Source organism: Nothobranchius furzeri, chromosome 5 (genome assembly GCF_043380555.1).
Source record: "Nothobranchius furzeri strain GRZ-AD chromosome 5, NfurGRZ-RIMD1, whole genome shotgun sequence".
Taxonomy (NCBI): Eukaryota; Metazoa; Chordata; class Actinopteri; order Cyprinodontiformes; family Nothobranchiidae; genus Nothobranchius; species Nothobranchius furzeri.
Window position 1 is genome coordinate 41,379,790 of NC_091745.1, and position 25,238 is coordinate 41,405,027.

Consider the following 25,238-nt stretch of genomic DNA (forward strand, 5'->3'; position numbering starts at 1 on the left):
TGGCACCGGACCCAGAAGAGATAACGGTCATTTTAGCAAAGCCCTCACTGGTTTTAAATAACAGTGTTTGTTTTTAAACCACTGCTGCAAAGTCTGGAGGTCGGAGCTCATCTAGTGTTCTTGGAGGGATTTTTTCTGTAACCAGGTGAAGACAGGAGGAGGAGAAGATGCCTGGAGAACGTTCCTCAGTAATCATTCCCATAATCCTGCTGAGCTTCAAATCAGAAGAAAGAGGAGACACCAGGAGAGGAGGAACAAGGAGAAGTGGGGGGAAAGAGAAAATATGTCACCTTATATCAAGAAGGTAAAAAAGACACCAGAGAAGTTAACGGGTCAAGCTGGTCCAACAGAACACGCCCAGCTGCTGAAACCAGAACTAGTTTCAGAGTGAAACAAATACATGAAGGCGTTTGAAAAAGTAAAAAACATGCAAAAATAAAACCGCTGTGGACATTCAGGGGAACATGAAAGAAAAGACACCAAGAACATTTTAAATAACATTTAACCTGCTTCACACATTGTTGTAAACTTATTGTGCTACTTAAAAAATCCCTAAAGACTTTTCTTGTGTAAAAACTATTTTGTTTTATAAAGATCAGAAGCACCATCTGCTCTACTAGGCCTGAGGTTCTGCTGATGCCTTAGCTATTTTTATTTTATTTGCAGTTTAACAGAATATGAAGGTACACTTAACTTAGTTCCCACATGGTTTCATTTGTTTACATTTGAATGCTTATTCTTTCAAACATACAAAAGGCAGCAGGTGAAACTAGAGATGTGGACACATTGTTGGTACCTTTTAGACAACGAAAGAAAAGCCCCCAATGGTCACAGAACATAACAGTGCCTCCTCCGTGTTTCACAGTAGGGACAGTGTCTTTTCTTGATATGCTTCATTTTCCCATCTGAACATGGAGCTGATGTGTCTTGACAGAAAGGTCCATCTTTGTCTCAACTGTCCATAAGACTCAGAAGCTTTGTGGCTTGTCAACATGTAACTTGGCCTATTCCAGTTTGGCTTTTTTATCATTCGTTTTCAACAATGGCGTCCTCCTTGGTCGTCTCCTACGAAGTCCACTTTGGCTCAAACAGCGACGGATGGCGTGATCTGAGCTTGAAGATCACCTTGGACCTCTTTAGAAGTTTTTTTGGAATATTTTGTTACCATTCGGATTATCCGTCTCTGATTTGTCATCGGTTTTCCTCCTGCAGCCACGTGCAGGGAGGTTAGCTGCAGTCCCATGGGTCTGAATAATATGTGCACAGAAACATCTATCTGCTTGGAGAAGACCTTACAGCCGTTACCTTTAACATGCTTGTCCATCATTTTCTTTCTAACCTCCTGAGACAACATTCCTTCACTTCCTCTGGTCCACGTTGACTACCTGAAGTCCTAAATATAGGCCCACTGACTGACGACAAGATTGTAGACACACATCTTGAATTAACACGTCGCTTTGGTCCCATTATTTTTAGTCTTTTCTAGGGGTGCAGTCGTTTTTGTCCAGGTCTGCTCTTGTTTCTGCGACCATTGTGGGTTTTTCTTTCCCTGACCGAAGGCTACCTACCATTTTGTCCACGTCTGTGTGCTTTCATCACTGAAAATAAGGGAAACTAACTGTTTATGTTGCAGATTCTAAACGGTCTGTATTTATAGAGATTTGTGACTCAGCTTAAAACACATAACAGCTTATTTTACTCATGCGCACTAAACAGATTTCCACTTCAAGGTAAATCTAAAGAAAATAATGACAAATGTGTTAAATTTGCTTGACACTGGCGCTCCATCAATCTCCAGGTTATTGGCGCCTTTGATGACACCACAGTTGGATCTGATCTGAGCTCATTGAACTTTACCTGAATCAGTCATCACCAGATTAATGACGGTGGTGCATTTAATACACCAACTATCTAATTCACTGATATTTAAACTCCAAACAGAGAAGAAAAAAGCATTCAAAGTTCCACCAAATCTTCTAAAAACGCAGCAAATAAAAGACAAAAGTTAGGGTCAAAATTCAGCTTCTGTAAAAGCAACAACAATTCATGAGGGCATTTAGTGTTTGAAGTGGTCAAAGAGGCTGAGTTTATACCACCAGAGGACCAGACAGGACTCTTGTTAAGAAAAACACATTAAGAGTCGAATCCATTCAAATAAATCTGGTTTGATGGATGAAGTAACGTCTCATCCATCAGCTGCGTTTAACAGATGGTACATCACCGGGGCGTCCTGTCACAAACGGGTAGATGTGTGGAACGTCTGAGCGGCGGGGGCTGAAGACGGTGCTCTTGATGCGTGTGCGTCTGAGTCTGCGTAGCATATTTTATTAGATTTTAAACCAGACCAACAGCCTTGACCTGCTAAGTCCTTAATCCATCTGAGTGGGCATGAATGAAGCAAACGTCACAGTGGAACAACAAAAACTCGGATCACGTTTTGATTTTCTGAGAACTTTAAAAGAAAAGTAACTACGTGAGGGCAAGTTGTGGCTGTGAAAATAACCTACATGTGTTTTATGAGTAAAAAAAGAGTTTGACTAAATGGAAAAACAGATGCAGCCCAGATTGTTTACCCTGGTAAGGATGTTAAATCCCAAGATATCACGGGAACGGGAGAAATTGAAGCTAAATAAGAGTTTTACAAAGCCCACATTTTGTGTTTAGAAAAATAAAACAGTTAAAATGTTATTTCAGATTCAGCTGCCAGACACGAGTCTGATCTGTACACCAGGAAAAAGAGTCTGCAGATTAGGTTTGTAATTTAAGTGTAAATGGAAAGATTATTTAAACTTTTGCTGCAGGAAAAGCCAAAGTAGTCCCGTTGAGTTTGTTTGTTTCACACAAACCAGCGGCTCACTTCTTAACATTTTAAAATCACATTTAAACCGCTGACAGCTGTCACACTAGAACTTTTTATCATCATCTTCTATTTCTGGTTTCAAGACGAATCTTTGATTCTGTGGTGATTTAATTTCACTAAATAGGTGAATCCATGTTCACAAGATTTGTTTTTAATTCTGATAAAAACAGATTATTCTAAACAAGCAGCATAAAATATTTGTGTTGATTCGATGATTATCTTTTTTCCCCGTGTCCTGTGAAGCAAACACAGTTGATGTCTGAATGTTGGTGACAAGCCTTTGATTCAATGATCATCAACGAGGTAAATCTCGTTTCTAATTATATTCTGAAGACAAAATGAACTTTATCGTTAAATTATATTTTAAACACACACACACAGTGTTTTACAGCGATGGGAATGACGCAGTTTAAAATAACGACGTTACTAAAAAAATGTTTTTTTTAGTAACGAGTAATCTAATTAATTGTCGTCCACTTTTATCATAATGCCGTTTCCTTTACTGATAGGAAAATGTGTGCGTTACTAATTTAGCAGTGCGGTGTGTTGAAGCTGTCATCAGCTGATCGGGAGCTAAAGAGGCGGATGTTTTCATCCAAGCGCATCTCGGCCGTGAAGAACGAGGAAGACGTGATGAGCAGTCTACGGCTGCAGACCTGCAGATTCGCTGCTGCAGGCGTGAATCTGCAGCCGTGACCTTCTTGGCGTGACTGAAGGTCATCTCGAAGGTCTGCTCACCTGTTCGCCGCTCAGACGTTACAATCTTCTACCTTCCTCATCCAGCTGTAACCTGTTTCTGATCATTCCGCTGTAACACTGATGCATCAGTCTCAAACGTCATTACAACTACCTGTGTGTCTTCACCACCCAGCTTCAGCTCTTCTGTGGTTGGGTCTGACCCACGTTAGTACATTTAAGTCCTCCATCAGGCTTGTGCCTCTTCTAGTGTCATTTGAAAGGATTTTATTTATTTATTTAACCATTACTAGATTAGCAGCAACAGAACTACTGCTAAAAACACACAATTATGTGATGCTGGGAAAATTACAATACTGTGCAAAATGACATTTATTTCAGTAATTTAACTAGACTGAGAGACCATTTAAAGGCTCGGGAACCTTTACAGGTGTTTCTATTTGCAATCATAAATTTTAGCTGATTGGGGTCTGGTGGCTATCTCCAGCGGTCAACGGGCAATCAGGCAGGGTACACCCTGGACAGAGAGCCAGTCCATCGCAGGACAACACAGAGACACACACACACACACACACACACACACACACACACACACACACACACACACACACACACACACACACACACACACACACACACACACACACACACACACACACACACACACACACACACACACACACACACACACACACACACACACACACCTAAGGACAATTTAGACAACCTAACAGTCATGTGTTTGGACTGTGGGAGGAAGCCGGAGTACCCGGAGAGAACCCACGCATGCACAGGGAGAACATGCAAACTCCATGCAGAAAGACCCCAGGCCGGGAAGCGAACCCAGGACCTTCTTGCTGCAAGACAACAGCTCTAACCACTGCACCACCGTTTTTCTTGGTAATTAGTTACTTTTATAATCTTGTATCTCAGTATGTAACTGAGTTACTTTTTGACAAAATACTCAGTAACTATAACTAATTACTTAAAAACTGGTGTTTTATGACTCTTGTTACAGCTTTTTTGTTTTTGTTGCTTAAATGTTTCAGATCAACAAAGTTCAGTATCAGACAAAGCTACAAATCCTGAGTAAATACAAAATGGTGATTTTATTTGTCAAGAGTAAAAGCCTGACCTGCCAGCCTGACCCAAGTGAAAAAACTGCTCCTCCTTGTAAAACGACTAATTATTTGGAACGCTGCATTCACCAGCCACACCTACACGTCTGGTTACTGCCAGACGTGTAGAACTAATAAATTACTTCAATAGAACCTGTTTGACAGCATGAAACAGGCTAAAAGATTTCAGAAACCAGAACAATGTCCCCTGTTCTAAGGAAAGTAAAGGAAAACAACATCTAAAGCACCTCATCTGGTTAAACTCAAGGTCAAAGTTCAACCAAAAGAAGAGAGACAGGAGGCAACTATGGCCTCCGTTCATTTCTAAACCAAAAACATTTTCTGACCCAAAACAACTCCAAAAGCCATCTCACATTTACCAAACAACAACAAAAACATCTGAATGACCCTCAAGACTTTTGAAAACAACCTTCGGTAGACCGACGTGTGACCCGTTAAACCAGCTAAAACAAAACCATCATACTAGCAGTCAGGCATGGTGGTGGCACTGTCATGGTCTGGAGCTGTTCTGCTGTAACTGCTGCTACCATTAACTCAGTTCTACCAGGACATCCAGCAGGATTTCTGACCTTTGACCTTAACAGGCCTTTCCCGTTGGAAACCCACTAATGTGGCTGAACTAAATCAACTCCATCAACGAGAGTGGGACAGTGTTTCTTCAGTGATGTTAGAGACTCGTCAGTAATCACAAAGGCTGGCCCAGGAGCAGTTATTAAAAGTAATTCTAATACTTTTTCAAATGGAGCAGGATACTTTGGAAAGTAAGGGCGGGTTGACTACACGTTGCTTTTACTCAGATGATCTTTGTCTGATGCTGACGCCAAATACTTGAGTCACTAAATGAAAATAACAGGAGAAATATGTGAAAGTGTTTCAAGATGAAGTGTTTATCGGTTCCGTTTCATAAATAACATCTGAATGATATTTACCTCCAACGTTGTATCCCAGACACGAGTTCTGATCACAGTATCCTGGCGGACCGGCTGGTCCTGTGGTTCCTGGATTACCGGGCCTACCTGCTGCACCGGGGCTACCGGGCCGACCTGGTGGGCCTTGGCTGCCTGTCCGTCCTTCACCTGGCAAGCCTGAAGGTGGCGGGACAACAGGTAAGAAAACAAAGCTGTTAGACATTTTTACTCTAAAATCGTCTCCAGAAAAGAAATGATGCAAAAAGGAGAAAAACAGGTTAGAACTGCACATCTGGAGTAGATCATCTCATTGTAGACGGATTCGACAGGCGATTTGTGTAGGTCGCCATCTTGTGGCTTCGCCATTCCTGTGTTGACACGTGTCAATGATTAATTCCTTATTCTGTCATTGTAAACCGACACAATCATTAATACCTGGACTGATTAAGTTAGACAGCAGCCTCCGGTAACTGATGAAGGTATAAATTAATACTGACATGAATTCATAAATTAATCATTTGTTTGAGGGATAAACAGGAAACATTAACAGGGAGATAACAGACAGTACAGTTAAACACGGCATGTAGCTCATGTGTGCAGGAGTTAACAAGCTAGCAGTGACATTTAATCCAGTTCCTTTGATTGAACCACACTGGACAGGCGGTGTGACATAAAAATCACAACACCAGCTTTGGTTTTGATTTCAGTAATATTTTATTGAACGACTGGCATCCGACGGCCAGAAAACGGGAAACTGCAGGTCTCTGATCGAGTCAAAAGGACTTGAGCTCAGTGTGAGCCGGGCGTGACCGCATGGCAGGCAGAGTGCTGCTGCAGCACACAGGGTCTGCCAGGCAGGTCATCACGGAGCACGCCATCTCACACACGGTTTTCTGCTGTAGTTAGAACAGCCGATGACTGCACACGTCTTCCCAGACAAGTTACTTCCCCTGCTCGCTGCTCGTTTTCAAAAGCCCGCCTCACACACAGCGCTTACGCCTGAACGGCGGTGCCTCGACTTCTGGTTACTTTGCCGAATTGATCTATAATTAAACCTGTTTAATCCCTTTAAAATCCTCTTTCCTGAAGCTTTAACAGCATAAAAGTTTTTAAAAACGAGGGTATGGTTGTCAGGTAAACTGTGATGATCAGGAATAAAATTCAGTTGAAACTGCTCCTCAAGGCTTTTGCTTCATGTGTTCATGGAACGAGCTGCTCCCTCGGCACTCTGAAGAAACAAAACATCTATTGTTGAGAAGTTTCTTTTGCTGTGTGAAAATATCAGCACAGCACCGTTATTTAGGGTAATTACCGTGAACATAACTTCCTTCTTCACGACCCTGACGTGTGATTCATGCACATATTCTTTTATTTTTACAGTTTTTTTAATCAGAAAACTTTCAGGGGAGTTTTCTCTGCTCATTCCGTATTGATCACTACAAACTAAATCCCAACACTGTCGTATATTCGTAACGTAAACCTCAGATCCCACAGAGCGCTCTGGGAAAATCAATACAGACAATTATATTCACGGTCTAAAATGTCTGCTTTCTGTCTTTACTCAGAGATTCAATAAGCGAGTGAAGTAAATCCTAATCGCTTTAAGTCTCTGGGTAATTTAATTTTATTGTTTCAATATTTGAAACCTCTCTGGTTTAGTTCAAAAGCAACGTACGGCTGAAACGGCGCAAATCTGGGCTGGAAGCAGCAAAAATAAACATCCAGGAACAAAATAATTTCACATTCTCGCATTCGGTTTTTTACTGGAGAACCTCAGAAATGTTATTTGAGCTTTGAGACAGATCTGAGAGAGCAGGCGGTGAATTCTGTTAGTTCAGACTAATAAACGTCCTCAAGACTGTCTCACCGGGAGGACCGGGTGGTCCTCGAGGACCCTGACTCCCGACACCTGGACTCCCCCTGTCCCCCTTCTCTCCTGGTAGACCTGAAGATGCAGAGTTCAAAAGGTTAGCAGAGAAACGTCACAGGGTCATGGTGATAACTGACTTTGGGATAGGTCTAGTCCTACATTGTTGCTCTGAAAAAATCACTTAAAAGCAAATGTGGATTTATTTGTTTGCATCGAAATATTCATTGAATCTAAAATCAGACCATTTAACATGAGAATAAACAGACACTTGAGTTGATGACTGATAAAATGTGTGATAAAGTCCGTCTGCAGATGTTTGAATGACTTCATGTGTTACTTTTTTCATGCATCCATATCAGAAAACCACATTCAACTCAGATCTGTGGCTTTTCTGTCCTGTTGATTTTATGGATGCGTGCAGTGAAGCTGAGGAGTTACATAACCTCAAATAAAAAGTTATTCTCCAAAACGTTCTCCTATATAGAAAAGTTTTCCTGTTTCAGAAACCCATGCGCTTGCCCTTTCCACCTCTAAAAATAAATATTTAATCTACATTTTATTGTGAGATTCAAAAGAGTTCATAGCTTTCTTTGTCCTCTGCACGCACCTGTTAACTCAGAATACCACTCTTCACCGTGAGCTGCATGTTTCAGCGATGAAGACAGAGACGCATAAAGTCCGCTTGTCCTCTGAGGACATTGTGGCAGTAGAATGACCTCATGGATTTAGAGTTACTGTCTTCTGTGTTTCATGGATTTTCTATGTTTAGGAAGACCGCCCTGCACCTTACATACTTGTAACGTTTGTTTTTGTTGTTGATGTCTTTTTGTCTCCTTCTTCGTTGCTGCCTTCCTTGGCCATGAAAGAGCTCCTGATCTCAGTGGGCTTCAACTAGCTTTTATAAGGTTTCATTAGAAAAATAATAAGTTTGCTCATTCCAAACAATCTTTCTGCAGTCATTTAGGCAAACATTTGATAATGGTGCATTTTTTATTTAGCATTGGTTTTGAGCTTGAGTTTTCTACAAAAGTAATAAAACCTTTGCTGTTTAAATGTACCATGTCATGATTTCTTATGTAAAAACATGCGCATAAACATGAAAGGGAATTTAAGCAAAAAATTAAAATTATAACATTTAAAGGAGCAATATGCAAGAATTCTACAGTGAAATAATCCCAGAACAATGTCTCAATCTTGTTACAAGGTTACATATTCTCAGACGGCTGGGGGGTTGTCAGTTTTTATCCTTTCAAAAAATAAAAAAAAACTAAAGAAGGACATAGTTTACAATCAGTGAGCCTATAAGGTTGCCAAGTCTGCACCGAGCTAATGCAGCAGGCCCGGAGTGGCTAATCGGGAGGGTCTGGAGAATTCCCGGTGGGCCGCGCGGTGTTTGGGCCGCATGGGCCGGTGCTCTCGTTTTTGTTTTTTATCATTTTATTTTTATTTTGTTTGGTGCCGGTGTTCAGTCATGGCACTGAGGCCGCCGGGCTGATCACATACGCTCCTCCCGGCTGTCTACCTGCAGGCTGCAGCTCGTTTTTTTTCCCCCGTATGCGCCTGTGCGCACCACGTGACCACGCAGTTGACGGAAAGATGGAAAGTAGAAAGAGCAAGGGTGGCGCGGAGAAGGCAAGAATTAAAAAGAGGAAAGCGCTGGAAACAGATGCAGCTAAATGTGCAAAAATGAGCACCTTTTTTTCTCAAACAAGCTTGCGGTCTTTAACTTCAAATGAAGATAAAACGGGTAAGGCAAGTCAAGATGTTAAACTTTACCGGCTGCAAATCACCATTCAAGTTAATTAAGCTAATGAATTATATGGCATCATGACATAACGTTATGTAATATAATTAACAGTATGATGTGACTGATGCCACCAAACTGTCTTGTAGCCCCTCAGAGTCAAACACAAGATCCAGTAGGCCTAGTAAGCACCAGGCAGAAGCCCACAATTCCAGAGTGGGCATGTACAGGTAGGATTACTTATTGAGTCAGTGAACTGAATATTATTAAAATGTATATGATGATAAACTATCCTGGCTCTATATGAAAGTGTTCTAAAATGCTAGATGATTCAGCATTGATCAGAAAGCGTGTAAAAAAGGAAAATGAATGCTGAATTGTGACCATTTTCACACAATGTAGTGTCAGAAGAAGAGCCAGGAGCCAGCAGTGAGGGTATTGCTCCTGTTGGGATAGAAGGTGAGCCAACTCATGTGCAAACATCAGTTTCATTATAATAATTTTAATGTCCAAATAATAGTAGTGACCTGATGTATTTTTATTAGTAAATGCACAAAGCCCACAACAGATAGCTATTAGAATGAAAGTAAAATGAAATAAGCCTGCATATTTTGCCATAGAAAATATTTTCATTGGTTACAAAAAATGTGTTTTCCATATCAGATGTGCCAAAGTTTTACAGATGATTATTTTAATTGTGTGCAGGCGAGTCTAGGGAAACTGGAAAAAGTGTGAAAGGGAGTGCTGAGTCATTTCATTTTAAAGATTTGAAAATCTCAGAACAGCTGTTTAAACAGAAGGTAGATTGTTATATTGTTAGAGAATGTGTTGTAAAGAACAATGTTGGAGATGTGCACTGATGTTCAAATAAACCTACATTGTAAAGCAACTCTTTCTTGCACTGAATTACAAGGCTTTACTGAGTAGTGTGCTTTTGTAGACTATACATATAAAGTTCTAACATGATTTTAATAATAATTCTTTAAGTGGGCCGGTCTGGGGTCTGAAACTCCAGGGCTGAAAATGTGTCCCACTCCGGCCCTGTAATGCAGCTCCCAAAAAGCTCCTGAGTTGTTTAACGAACCAAAGCCAGTAAACAGGAGCGACCCAGAAGTTATTTCTTGTACTCTAAGAAGCCACCTCGTCTTTTTGTTTTACTCTAAAACTGGGTGAAGCAAGCTAGAGGCTAATGTTGAGCTAACAATGCCAACGGTGATTTAGAAACAACTTTAATGAGTTTTTCGGAACTCATCTGTAACTGGCAACAGCCATGAAATGGAACGGCAGTGAGAAAGTAACTTCTGTTTAGAAAAATGGGCTGTAGTAACCAAATTTGACCAAGTCATTCTTACATTATGCACCATTAAGATTTAACGTTTCTGTTTAGTGAGCATCTTTATTTTACCCGTAAACGGATCTTTAAACATCTCTCTTGATCTCACCTCTTTCACCTGGCTGACCGCTCTGGCCATTTGTACCCGGGAACCCAAGTCTGCCAGGTGGGCCTTGCTCTCCCTGAGGACCAGGAGGACCAGTCCTGCCCGGCTCTCCTGGCGGTCCAGGTACCGTTCTGACTGACGACGATGACTGGAGAGGAATCTGGTTCAAGATGGAGTTATAACGAGACATGTAACCTACAAACAGAGGAAGAGGATATAAATAAACAAATAAATGAATAAATAAATAAATAAATAAAATCAGAAGGTGAATGATTGGATGTTTATTTACTAGCGATTTACTCAGTCAATAGAACTAAAGAGGGCTGCTATAGCTAGCAGACAAAAATGGCAGCTTTACATTTACTGGACTAACACTGAGTGTGGTAGAAGCTGAGAGTTATTTAGAACTGGTGCTGCAGACTTGTTCTAGAAAATCATTGATTACTCACCCTGGATCAGCTGCTCACACACCTGCCGAGCAATTGTCCTCACTGCAGATTGGGACATCACATCGCCCTACACACACACACACGCACACGCACACGCACACACACACACACACACACACACACACACACACACACACACACACACACTTAATGCCAGATAAACTCCGAGACCAGCTGCTGATAAACTGGATTGCTATTTTATCTTTAATCCCTCGCTGATTATTTTGTAATTACCGTACCCGTTTATTTATCAAGTGCATTTAAAAACAGCATGTGAGCTGACCAAAGCGCCTCACAGGTAACAGTGATTATGCTAGGCCAATAAGCCGTTACAACACAGAATTAAACATGAAAGATAAAATAAAGGACATCCAATCAGCCAATTAAAATATTCAGCGAAACCAGATAAAATACAAATTAAGCAATAAAAAGGCTAAAATATTACTCAGTTAAGATGCGTGAATCAATACAACTGATAAAAAAAGTTAAAAATGTAAAATACATTATTTTTATAAAGATAAAACTGATTAATTAAACCCAAATTAAATATATTTACTGACTGAATTTACTTATTTATTCATTTGTGGGTTAAAAACGTCTTGAAATGTTATTTTACTTTTAATATTATACAACAAAACATATGCAGCACTTTGAAATATTTTTGTCTTTATTTTGAGAATTTGACACGTGTGCTAATCATAAAAAATAACAAAACAAAATATTCTCAGGGCTGAAGTGGTGTTTATTTTCATTTTCTAATTATTTCAGGCTCCTCTTTTGTCCTTTAGTGTGTGTGTGTGTGTGTGTGTGTGTGTGTGTGTGTGTGTGTGTGTGTGTGTGTGTGTGTGTGTGTCACAGGTATTCAGCTAAAGATATAAAACTCTTTAAGATCAGTTGTAAAATTGATTCTAAAAATTACTGATCAGATTTTTCACATCTCAAAGGGACATTATGGAAGTTTGACAGCCAAAACATGTATAGAAATAATAAATGTCTTCTTCATACATTCTCCTGCAATGCCCTGGTCCTGTAGAATGAGCCCTGGCATTTTTACTGTGATTGCCTGTTTTTCTGTAAAATCACAAAAAAAGAGAGATGCTCGGGTCGAGCAGGCTGCTTCATGCGCGTTCACGCTCAGACATAGCCCGTAGCATTTGCTATCCGTAGCTTTAGCAGCAGAGAGAGAGGCAGTGCCACTTTGTCACTGTTCCTAACGCCTAGTGACAAAGCTAGCTACATTTCTGAGGACACTTAGCTACTTTCTGTAGAACTTTCTTCTAGATATTTCCTGCAAATTAGCAACAAAATAGCCATTTTCACTCTGAACCGTTCTTTGGATTAAAGTTGTTTCAGCTGTCATCACGGATATAAATGTTACAGATAGGTTCAATGTCACTGGCGCTTTAGCTTATAGTAAGATGTCTGACTGTCATTTGAAAGGCCTGGGTATGATTCCAGGTGTGAACATAGTTTATTTAGAATTTCTTTTTTACATTAATGATATATATTTTTACAGAAATAAGACGCCCAAATTTTTATTTGAGACTCGCCGAACAGCATTGAATTCATGGAGAAAAAAAGATGTGGGTTCAACTTTCATTTTGGAACAATTTTTCAAGCAAGGGAAGGGAATGATCTGAGCATGTAGGAGGACTGACCCATCTTAAACCTTTGTCGGCTGTGCTGAAGAGAAAGGTACAGAACCAAATTATTTAATTAATTAGCTGCGCGTTCTCCTGTCCTCTGTCCTCCGGGCCACACATACACACACAGGGGACTGTCTCAGCTGTTATTTTCGTTAAGGAGTGTGCACGTACAGCATGCACACCTCATGCACGAGCTTACTTTTGAAGCTGCCGTTACGCGTTAGGCCTGAGTGGCGATCGCGAGCTTGAAAACTTCAAACTTCCTTACAGTCCCTTTAAATTAAAATGTGGCCATCTCACTGAAATGTGCAACACTGAGCAGAAAAGCCTCTCATGTACAAAGACTTTTGTATTGGGTCCTAAAAGTGAAATTAGCTGCAGCGAGGCACAAATGTCCCCAACAGTTGATGAAATGAAGCGTAAGAGGAGTCTAGCTCTGATTCAAGTCTGCAAAGCGGGTTGTCTCACAAGCCCTCAGCAGTGATGGCCTCGCTGCTGCGTCAGCAAAAATCCAGACTGCACTGCTGCGCCATGACGCTGATTCAATTTGGTTTGCTCTAAACGAGCCCGAGGGTGTGGAGGAGAAATAAACGGCATGTTTGTGCACAGGACCAACAGGAAACTGTTACTTTGTTAGGGCGTAATGCAATTTGTTCAAAACAAGGGTGTGAACGGTCTGAGAGTGTACTTCCATTGTAAAGTGGAGCCGTAAAACTTAATATGCCCTAAGAGTGGCTCAAGTGGAAATACTTACTCTTTCTCCTTTATCTCCTTTTGTACCAACTGGGCCCTGAAACAGAATAAACACAGGGAGAAAATAAACATTTGATGGGGAACTGTCCCTTAAAAGCGACTCTTTGTCCATTAAGTCACCAGACGAATCCATCCATCCGCTTATCCGGGGTCGGTTCGCCCAAGCAGAGATGCCCAGACCAACCAGAACATTCAAACTCTGACGAGGTGAATGCAACGAGCCCCAGTGTGAGCGAGCTGACAAACAGAGCAGCATCTGTGCTCGGACCGAGTTTGCTTCTTGCTACTGTCAACACGATAAACCCAAGAGATGAATATCTGCTCACAACACACACACACACACACACACACACACACACACACACACACACACACACACACACACACACACACACACACACACACACACACACACACACACACACACACACACACACACACACACACACACACACACACAGACAGTCAAAACCCAGCCAAGCGGGTGCGTATCAGAGTCAAACCCGTTCTAATCGAGAGACGTAGAAAGGACAAACATGTCCTGGCTGCAGAATTTTGTGCTGATGTGATGAATATAAGCTGTAACACAACTTGACTCAAACACTGCTGCAGCTTTTGAATAAAATCTTGTTTATCTTGGGGGGTGGAGGGTGCCCTTGACCACCAAATGTCTGGCTGTGTTAGTGTGTGAGCTGATGGACTGAGCTGGATAAAAATGTGTTTAACCTGGGAAATTAGATGCATTTTACACAGCAGATGATAGAAGAGCCTGCCAACATTTGACACAGCAGCTGAATTAGAGATCAGGCCTCCATAATAAAAGTCTCGTCCTGGACACCTTCGATGTGCTTGGACTGTTTCTTGGCACATGAACGTCCACTATCTTATCAAGGGGACACGGAAAAACAGCCAAATGAAGGAGGCAAAACTCACAGGAGGGAAATCAGTATAGCTCATAAAAATGTGATTTATGATTTGATCACAACTGCCTGTCCGTTATGCCACGTGGGTTTCATTCCAAATGCAGAGGGAAGAATTCTCATGATGGATTTCCTCTTTCACAGCATGTCGAACGTGTGCTGATAAAAGATTCCCTGGAAGGTTTTGGACGGTTTTTCTTTATGTAGCTGGCAAACACGAGGCTTGTTGCTATCGAGTCAAAAGAAGTCTTTGAATAAAAGATCCTCAGGTGGTCCAATGACTGGAGACCAGATTTGGTAACACACACACACACACACACACACACACACACACACACACACACACACACACACACACACACACACACACACACACACACACGGTCAAGCAAGCGATAACTTAGACTTTCAGTAAATCTGTTATGCTCATCTAATTTTTTAAGTTAGTCCTAATATCTTCATGAACACAGATTTTTTTGAAGCATAAGATTTCCAGACAGCAAGAAACTGAGTAGTGGTTAAAGATCTGTAATGCTACAGCTTGAATTTTCCTCTATTTTTGTACCGATCGATCGTCGATCGTCGATCGGTCGATGGATGGATGGATGGATGGACGGACGGACGGACGGACGGACGGACGGACGGACGGACGGATAGATAGATAGATAGATAGATAGATAGATAGATAGATAGATAGATAGATAGATAGATAGATAGATAGATAGATAGATAGATAGATAGATAGATAGATAGATAGATAGATAGATACCGTAAATCCTCTAATACAGGCCGGTATTCAATTAAAGGCCGGGTCTCCAATTTTGGCCGGCGTCGGAGTCGGCGGAGGTGAATAATGGCCGGTCTCTTATTGTGGCCGGGTGGAATGTGGTAACAAGCAAGTACGGGGGCGGTTGTGTCATCGTCTCACTTTTGATTTGCCAGTGATAGACCGCGAGGGTAACTTTAACCATGCGGAGACGAAGAGGAGGCGAAAATTTGATATCAAGTTCAAAGAGAACGTGCGCTGCAGAACACTGGGGAGCAATAGGGGTTGTATGAACTAGTCGACTTCACTATAGGGACTTTTTATGCCTATCATCGACTAGTCGCTGTCACGTGATAATGACCGGCAAGATGCAGCCCTTGGAAAAGACAGCAGCCTGCTGTCAGCAGGTGACAAGCTCCTGCGCTCGGGGGGGCAACGCGCTGTGCCAGAGCGTCGGTACTGACACGCGATCGTTCATGTCGGTTCATTTCCTTTAATGTTTTCTGTCTTTTATTTGCGCCTGATGTGTTTCGCTGCTGTGGAGCGGGGCACATCACCTTGTCCTCCGACGCACAGATCACTGATGCGGCCGCCAAGCAGCGAGCACTCCGCTGTTTTTGTGGTCGGTAATCTGCCTCCTGAGCACGGCCACAGTAACAATCAGGTGTTGCCAAATTATTTAACACGCGATCGTTCATGTCGGTTCATTTCCTTTGATGTTTTCTGTCTTTTATTTGCGCCTGATGCGTTTTGCTGTGGAGCAGGGCGCATCAACTTGTCATCCGGTGACGCACTGATCACTGATGCGGCCGCCAAGCAGCGGCACTCCGCTGTTTTTGCGGTCGGTAGATCTTTTAGAACTGCAGTTCAAAGGTAACTCATAAGGTGAATATATATGAAGGCGGGTAGCAGTTTCTCTTTAGGATTGAGAGGAGATGCAGGAAGATAATAAACAGACAGGACAGAAAAATAGTCAAATAAAAACAAGTTAGTTTTTGTACCTGCTGTTGCAACAAACAGACACCATTGAAGGTCATCAGAAGTGAGGAACAGAAAATGAAATAATTATTTTAATGTTTAGAGCAGCAGGAACTCCGAGAGGCTGCAGGCGCATCAGTGAGTTTGCGGCGCTGCGCATGGGGGAGGGGGGAGAGGGCTGAAGCAGGAACTACCGTTGTTAAAAGAAATGTGTTTAACTTTGAAAATGTGGGCGCACTTTTAATTGTCAAAAACTCCAGCGAACCATTAGTTCATTTTGCTCAAATAGAAATTGAGACCTGCCTCTAATTCTGGTCCTCCTTCCAATAAAGGCCTGGAGCTTGATGAGCTTGAGTCAAATACAGGCCCGGGCCTGTATTAGAGGATTTACGATAAATAAATAGATAGATAGATAGATAGATAGATAGATAGATAGATAGATAGATAGATAGATAGATAGATAGATAGATAGATAGATAGATAGATAGATAGATAGATAGATAGATAGATAGATAGATATAGATAGATAGATAGATAGATAGATAGATAGATAGATAGATAGATAGATAGATAGATAGATAGATAGATAGATGATAGATAGATAGATAAATAGATAGATAAATAGATAGATAGATAGATAGATATAGATAGATAGATAGATAGATAGATAGATAGATAGATAGATAGATGATAGAGTATGTATGATAATACATTTTATTTGAGGCGCCATTCAATCAGAAAATGTAAAACCCAAATAAAACATCAGATAAAAAACTAGTAACATTTACAGTGAATAAGCAATTTTGAAGAGATGAGTTTTGATATTAGCGTGGAACAGGCTAGTCATGTTCCTAAGGTGAGCAGGTAAGGAGTTCTATAGGGAGGGGGCTGATCTGCTAAATGCTTGGTATCCCATCGTGATATAACATGCAGGTGGGTTAGTCAAGTGGATGGAAGCAGAGGATCTGAGCATGCGAGAGTTTAGTGACTTGTTGGACCTGTGAGAGATAAGAGGGAGCAAGATTATGAATGGTCTTATATGTAAAATGTTGAAGTGGACCCTGAGCTTTACTGGCAGCCAATGAAGCTGCTGACTAACAGGGGTGATGTGATCAGAGATGGTTATATATATATTTGTGTTTCTGTGCATTCATAGAATTTTTTTATTTCAAACACATGGCATTTCTTTCTGAATGTGTGTGTGTGTGTGTGTGTGTGTGTGTGTGTGTGTGTGTGTGTGTGTGTGTGTGTGTGTGTGTGTGTGTGTGGCCTGGAGAGCTGACCCGAGACCAGCTTAGCTGTCACCAACATCACAGCGTCATCTGTTATGGTTACACAGAGTTTAACAGCTTCACTTGAGGATTCTCATCCATGTTGTGTGTCACTCACACAGATGTAGATTTTACAAAAACAACAACAAACATGAACTACTTACAGTTTTCGGCAAATGTGAGAGCATTTGCCTTTACGATCATCTAAATCTTTTGATTTTAACTAAAAGGGTGACGATAAAAGGCTGCATTATCTCTAAAATGAAGGGTTAAATTATGTTTGTTTTGAAAAATATGCACTAAGTAAAGCTTTATATAACCAAAAAGAGTAAGACATTAGGACTCACAGGAAGTCCTTGATCTCCTGTGGACCCTGCTGGCCCACCTGGTCCTGGAGCTCCTGGAGCTCCCGGCGCTCCCTGAGAGAATACACAGGATATGAGATGACTGAAGCTGCGACAGAACAGGTGGTTTCCTAGAGGATGGTCCACATATCAATAAACCCAACTTACGACAGGTCCTGTGGGTCCTTGTCGTCCCTGTGGTCCGCTGTTCCCCGTCTGACCCTGAAACAGAACAAATGAGACATTTATCATATCGCACATGCTCTTCACTGTAGTTTGGGAAATTCTTGGAAGCCAGTGGATGACGCTGACATGGACAAATTACATTCAAAAACAATTCAGATATAATCTCCTGAAGAAAACCAAGTGAACAGATGTTTCTTCTGCTCTCATCATACTCTGTAAAACATATTTGTTTGGTTTGAACCCTTTATAAACCAGGTTTAGTCAATCTGAAGCAGGTTTTACTTAGATTTACTATGATATCCAAACTTATTTTGAACACTCAAACTGTCTCTTTGATGCTGAGATTATTAATGAAGAACATATTAAAGTGAAACAACAGCTTTTATCCTCATGCTGGCAGCTCTGCAGGCTGACCGTTGGGTTTTAGGACATATGATGTATAATGATATTATGATGGCTTGTTTGAAGCAGCATTTATGGATTATTTCAGCTGAACAAATCCAGTGTTTTAAAGCAGTCTGGAAGAAGAACTTAGCATCAGATTACAGGAAAACGGTTTGAAGGATCCTTTTATTTCATAATGAATCCTGATTGTCTTTCAGATGCATTAATTAGGCTTTGAAGTGGAACAAACATAAAAAAATGTTGGAAAGCTGACATTAGACTGAAAAACAACATTTATAGTAGCAAATAGTTCTCTGTCTTCTACAAAGTTATTCTGCTGTACTTGAAGACCAAGTTCACAAATTATTTTCGATACATTTGCAGTGGTCTGCTTTATCCCTGTGAGTCGATCTCTGTGGGAAACAGGCTGTGGTGCTCCTGTTTCAGGAACTAGCAGTGAGCCAGTAGCATAGAAATCTAGCCACGCTCCATTGTAGCCTCAGCAGGTCTACCATTGGCCCGAACACTTCTGTGTCTTGCCAATCACTGCACCATGTTTGTTGGGGGGCTTTGCAATAGGGAGCCTAAGTCTACTTCCACACCATGGGTCCCCGGAAGAATGCAAAAAGTCAATGCGACTAAAAACGCTATTTTCTAATCCGCTTTGCCTTACGCCCTGGATCACACATATGTCGTACTGTACTTTAAATGAAAAGTAATGATGGGTGTTTCGACCATGCCAGTCATGTACTTTGAGATTTATCAGCTTGTAAAAGTTCGTGTTTAGCATGACTACACACCAGAAATCGGCACGTCGCATATGTGACGTCACCACACAATCTCCTCTCCCCTAGCGTAGCTGCTACTTACCACATGACCAGATTTTATGGTGGTTCTTTCCACCAAAAGGGCTGTAAGTTTGCTGAACTTACAGCCCTTTTCCCTCAGTTTTCTCCATGTCTGGTTTGATGACGTCACTTTCGTGAAGCGCATTTGTAGTCCTGGACTTACACAAAACCTAAAATATCGTTTCCCCTATTCGAAAATAAACACGTTCTTTGTATCAAAATTTGTCTTTAAAATTCACGGACATGTCATGTGAAATCCATGGAACATAACAAGCGGAATTAGAAAATAGCGTTTTTAGCCCCGTCGACTTGCATTTATTTTTTCATTCTTCCCGGGTCCTGTGATGCTGAAGTAGGTGGGCGTGACTTAAGGTTGGTTTATGCTTGACGCGTCCGCGAGGTCCGCACGGCTCCGCGCGGAAAAGTTGCGTCATTTTGCGTCATTTTAACAACCACGCCCCTCCACCGCGTCTCCGCACGGCCCAAGATTTCCGCAACGCGCACCTCGGAAAATTTCTAACCACGCGGACGGTCGGACGCGGAAAAACATGGCGGACCGGCACGGCAGAGGTTCGTAAATACAGACATTTGTATGATTCAGCTCTCAAAGATCACCGTGATCAACATGTTGTTAATAGTTCTTGGAGAGAAATAGCTCGCACTGTAGGAAAAGACGAGAACGCTGTTAAAAATGCTGAAATGTCATGTTGTAAACAGTAATTTCTACTTCTACTGTGGTGTAATGTTGGATGCATGCTGTAGAGCTCCATGCTGCCCCGTTCAGTTTGGGAGAATATTGGCTCACCACAGAGACGAGCCACACAAACCATAAACACTGCGAGTTGTGAAGCACGTTCCAGCCGCGAGCCGCATCACCGCGCGGAAAGTGAATGCGTCAAGTATAAACCAAGCTTTAGACTCCCTGTTGAGTTACAAAGATGAAGAACTACAAAGATGGTGTTAGGAACGACACTGTTTGAAACAGCTTTGGAATCAACTTTGGACCATTTAGACTTGGGCTTTTCTTTGAGACATGAGCAGATAGAGGCACTTTAGTCATTTATTTAGCAAAAAAGATTTATTTGCTTCTTCTACGTGTATGGTGAACTGCCATTGACTGATTCCCAAAGCGGTGAATATGTCACGTTGTTTGTTGCTCTGGTTGGCTCTAATATGGAACTAGGATTGGGACAATATTCAGCGTAACTTGTACCAAGTTTTGTAACTTCGAACATGTTTCATCACATGTAACTTTGGATTCGTAACTTGTAACTTTAGTTTTCAAACTTGTAATTCTCAATTTGTACTTGTATTTCTTGTTTTGTAACAGGAACATTGTATTTTGTACATGTATTTTTTATTTTGTAAAATCAAACTTTAATTTTGTACATTTACTACTCATTTTGTAACATCAAACATTCACTCAGAAACATGAAACTTTCGTTTTGTAACTAGCAGACTTCCAAATTGAAAAAATCAAGGTACAAGTTTGAAATCAAAACTCTCAAAACACACATTTCATTCTACAGGTACAAACCTCAAATCCTACAGTGTTACGAATCTTTTTGTCTCGATTCTAGCGTCAGTGGGAGGAACTTGGGTGGAACCAATGAGAGCACGAGTCTTAGCTACCAATCACGTTTCTCGAATTCCTACTCTAACACTGTCCAACTGCATGTGGAGACAGTCTGAACTGTAGACTCTGCCCCACGACCAGATTGTTCCAATGCTTTATGATTATATATTTACATACATAGGATTGCTTGCCAGGCTAGTGAACCAGAGCAGAGGGGAGCAGAAGACAGAAGAATCTGGAGTCCTGATATTTGGACATCTCACCTCGGATTGGCTAACAGCAACGTGACTCTACCACTGACTCCATTTTCTTTGCAACGCTGATGTTTTATCTCCACAAATAACACAAGCCTGAAGGAGTTCTGCTGTGTGGTGGAGTTGCTAATGCTAATGGTTAGCTTGTACTAGCTGAGACAATCTCTGCTGTTTCCTGGATGCCAAGTCAACCTCGTCACAAATCAAGATGATGAGCCCATGAATTTTAATTTTTAGTGTGACGCAGATCTGACTGGATTTTTAAATCTCAGCGTTTATTTGTCTATTTTCTATCAGCGGCTAATGCAGAATAAAGGGGTTAAAGTTTATGATGCATGTTAAACTCAGAGTGACCGAAAAACAATTAGTAAAAAAAAAAAAGCTTCTCATTGAACTTGGTTTTTAAGTTTGATGAGAATAATTTTCACTCTGTAACCATCTATAATCAGAAGCCATCAGCCACACGAGCTTCTCACCTGAGCAGTCAGAAGAGAGCATCAGATCATTCGCTCAGTAGTCACTCAGTCAGAGATACGGCAAACCTACTCTCAACAGTTCAAATTCAGCTCAAACATTTAAAAACACCTGTGTGCCTAGATCTTCAAGTCTTCAAGACGTTGAGGGACTAATTCACAAATACAGGAAACACGAGTAAAACAACGCCAGAGGGGCTTTCATCATGGCTTAATAATGTTAAAGCAACATTCTCAGGAACATCTATAGTGCTGGATAAAAATCAAGTCGTATGCATTAAACATTACATTTCTCAGCATTATGAAGTGTCTTGAGTAAATGAAATCATCTTTGTTGTTTTATCAATCCATCTTAGACCTGATGCAGGATCTGATTGTCCTGCACCAATGGTCTACTAAATTTAGCATTCTTGTAGAAAATAATATATTGCCCGCAGCCAAAACACTACTGTACATGTCATATTGTGTTTTAGAGCATTTAAAAACACACTTGTTTCATAAGAAACTGTTTTTTATTAATTAAATAACAGCAGTTTTTTTCAGCCTTTAGGTGGCTTTTTAAAGCCTGAGTGACTCACGAGTCAGTGTTAAATGTCTAATAAATAAAATCTCAGCGAGGTCTGGACGGTCCTCTAAATGTTTCATCGTATGATGTGGGTGAAGCAGCCACAGTAAAAAAAATCCACCAACAACAAAAAAATTATAAAAACTAATTAAAAAACACTGATTAGAGAGTTCTGCAGAGTACTGAATCACCACTTGTAGTCCTTTTTACATTTATTTTATTTCTGTTTAAAATCCAAAATAAGAACTTGAGCCTCCCGCCTTCGCTAATAAAACTCATGACAATTTATTTCCGCTGTCACATTCAGCTGCAGAAGGTTTGAGCGCAAGTTTGAATAAACAATAAAAGCTCATTTAATTCCAACTTCTGCATGCACACTCAAATCACCTTCACAATTTCAAACCACATCTGCTGCAGAAGGGTGACGTGCAATTCAATTAAAATGCAGAGCTCAAGTCTCAGAGGTCCTGGATTAATCTCAGTCTCACACGACTGTAGCCAAATGACAGCGTCAACCTGTCAGGTTTTTATGAGCATGGATCTCAGAAAAGATCTGGATCTTCTCAGCCAGACCCGGGACAGAAACAGCTCTCTAATGAAACCAAAGACAAAATCACGGTCCATTTTATCCCAGTTTGGACAAATAAAACACCCAGGAGACAGTTGTTAGGCTGCTGCTGCAGCACCCTTTCAGCCAGACTTTTAAAAGGGTTTTAACATATCGTGTATTTCCAACAAGCCCGAATCAGGATTTGTTTAAAATGACTGTTTGCTGTACTTTCTACATTACTGTCAGATGAATACTGCTAACAAATGACTGCTGCAGCACAGATAGCATCAGATAAACTGAAATGAATTTAATCTGTGTTTCTTTTATCTGTTGAATTCAGTCTGAGTTTACAGAGGCATCGCAGTAACATTTGTACCAATCAGAGAACAGATTGAAAATAAATTGTGACCTATGTCTGATTTGTTTTTTCCAGCTGATAACAGCTAAGATTGCTTTCTGGCAATTTAGCATGATTACAACAAATAACTGCATTGGCAAACATGCAGCGCTTTCTGTGCGCGTTGGACAGTGCAGGTAGATGATGAAACGTTTTAGCTAATAAGGGGGAACATATTATGCAAATCTGACATTTTGCATCCTTTTGTGTTGTCGTGGGGGCCTCCACTGCCTCTATAAACACTCCAAACGTGAATAAAAACAACCTCAGTTTTCTGTCAGTGTTCGATTTCAGGAATTATGTGTCTAAAACGAGCCGTTTCCAAAAGTCCCTTATTATGATGTCACAATCAGGGAAATTAGCACAGATAAGGCCCCTTTAAAACATCTAATGATCAGATAAGTGCTTCAGGTGAAAACATACATACTCAATAGTCACTTTTCTGTCCTTTTCTTTGCTTTCTGCAGGAATAACTGATTGATAGGTTGTTTTAAGAGAATCTGGAGACCCCATTAACAGGAACCTGGTCCCACATTAAAAGCGTGTGTAGGAGTAGAGAACACACAACTCCTTTAAATAGAGATCAGATTTCTGGTCACTGAAATCTATGTTTGAATGATTTAGCACACAGTATTGTCTGCACTCTTAAATAATGGCTTCTGTGAAAACAGTTTAAGAAAGATGAGATGGCGTTTTTTTTATGAGCAGACAACGCAACTTTATCACAGTCAACTGGAGCTTAGACCTTTATGGGACAGCAGTAGCTCAGGAGGTAGGTTGTCCAGTTATTGGAAGGTTGTGGGTTCGATCCCGGCTCAGACCAGAGAATGCTGCCGTTGTGTCCTTGGGCAAGACACTTAACCCGCCTTGCCTGCTGGTGGTGGTCGGAGGGACCGGTGGCGCCATTGTTTGTCAGTGCAGCCCAGGGCAGCTGTGGCTACAATGTAGCTCATCCCCACCAGCGTGTGAATGGGTGAATGACTGAGCGTTGTTGTGAAGGCTCATTTGATCAGATCAGTTTCCTGGACTCGCTCCCTGCAGCACTTAGATACTCCAGCAGAGAGCAGAAGACAGGCATAGACAGGTAGATTCAATACAGGAAGTTGTTTTTTGTGTGGAAAGCACCATTACACAACACATATTGTGTAATTATGTAACAAGACACACAGAACTACACACCACACCGGCATTGTCTCTTTCACACACGTTTGTGTCTGAGGACTGATCAGCAGAACAGCTCTGCCTTGCTGTGCTGGATCCGCTCGGTTCTCCAGGCTCCGCCCCCTGCTGTCGCGCATAATTATATAATTATGCATATAAGCCATGAAACGGCAGTAATTTGTTTGTTTCTGGACATGTGGGCAGATATTTAACTTTTTTATTTTTGTCTGCCACCATGCAGGAGGTTTATCCTCTAGAATAGGCTGTAAACAACTGCCTTCAGTGTCGTATCAACTGGAAACATGTCAAATTTAATGCTTGCTGTTAGAGCTGGGCAATAAATTGAAAATTTATCGTTATCGACATTTCTGACTCTTATCGAGATAATTTTTCCCATGTCAATAAATTTGATGATAAAAATGAAAACATGTGTGTAGGTTGGCAACATTCATGTCCCTTTAAGAAGCTGCATCACCTTAAGTCACGTAAAAACGTGACTCAACTTAACGCACGTCACAGCACCATCTGGTGGAAAACTTTTGTTTCTGCACATTCCTGTAGTTATCGTTCATTTATCGTTATCGAAGTGAAATCCTCAATATACTGTGATATTGATTTTAGGCCATATCGCCCAGCCCTACTCTCTCTCCTTTTGTTTACTTGTGCAGCTTACAGCTCTATGTGCGTTAACCATGCTGGTAGATTTTTAATTAGCCACTATTTAGCTCTGTTTATTAACAACTAACTGATAAACACAACGGTGGTCCACGGGGAGGTGCTGGCTTCTTGTCCTCCAGCCAGAGGCTGGGGGGGTAGAGGTGAGGGAGCGTCACATCTATGTGACGTCACGCTTCACTGGGTCTACATAACAACAATGTTATTTTAAATATTCCTGCTGCAGTATTTACAACAAGACTGATACTACAGGAGCAGGGCTGTTTTAAAGTAACAAACAGTGAGACATTTTGTATTGCACTGAAATAAAACGTGAGTTTAATTTCTGTTTTAATTAACTACAAACCCCACCGGCAGTGGTAAGAAACTCAAGCCAACACGCTGAA

At 41.1% G+C, this 25,238-nt stretch overlaps 1 protein-coding gene across 1 annotated transcript in view; it reads right to left on the bottom strand.

Moving 5' to 3' along the window:
* Window positions 1-44: 44 nt before the first annotated feature.
* The window catches only part of col14a1a (collagen, type XIV, alpha 1a), a 184,607-nt gene continuing 159,413 nt past the window's right edge, over window positions 45-25,238 (bottom strand). The window contains exons 40-47 of the mRNA XM_015949068.3: window positions 17,952-18,005; window positions 17,787-17,858; window positions 13,506-13,541; window positions 11,106-11,172; window positions 10,660-10,851; window positions 7,471-7,548; window positions 5,625-5,780; window positions 45-214 (exon numbers count right to left, since the gene is read on the bottom strand). Coding sequence (XP_015804554.1) covers window positions 186-214; window positions 5,625-5,780; window positions 7,471-7,548; window positions 10,660-10,851; window positions 11,106-11,172; window positions 13,506-13,541; window positions 17,787-17,858; window positions 17,952-18,005 — 684 coding nt within the window. The 3' untranslated portion in view covers window positions 45-185. The remainder of the gene's footprint in view (window positions 215-5,624; window positions 5,781-7,470; window positions 7,549-10,659; window positions 10,852-11,105; window positions 11,173-13,505; window positions 13,542-17,786; window positions 17,859-17,951; window positions 18,006-25,238) is intronic.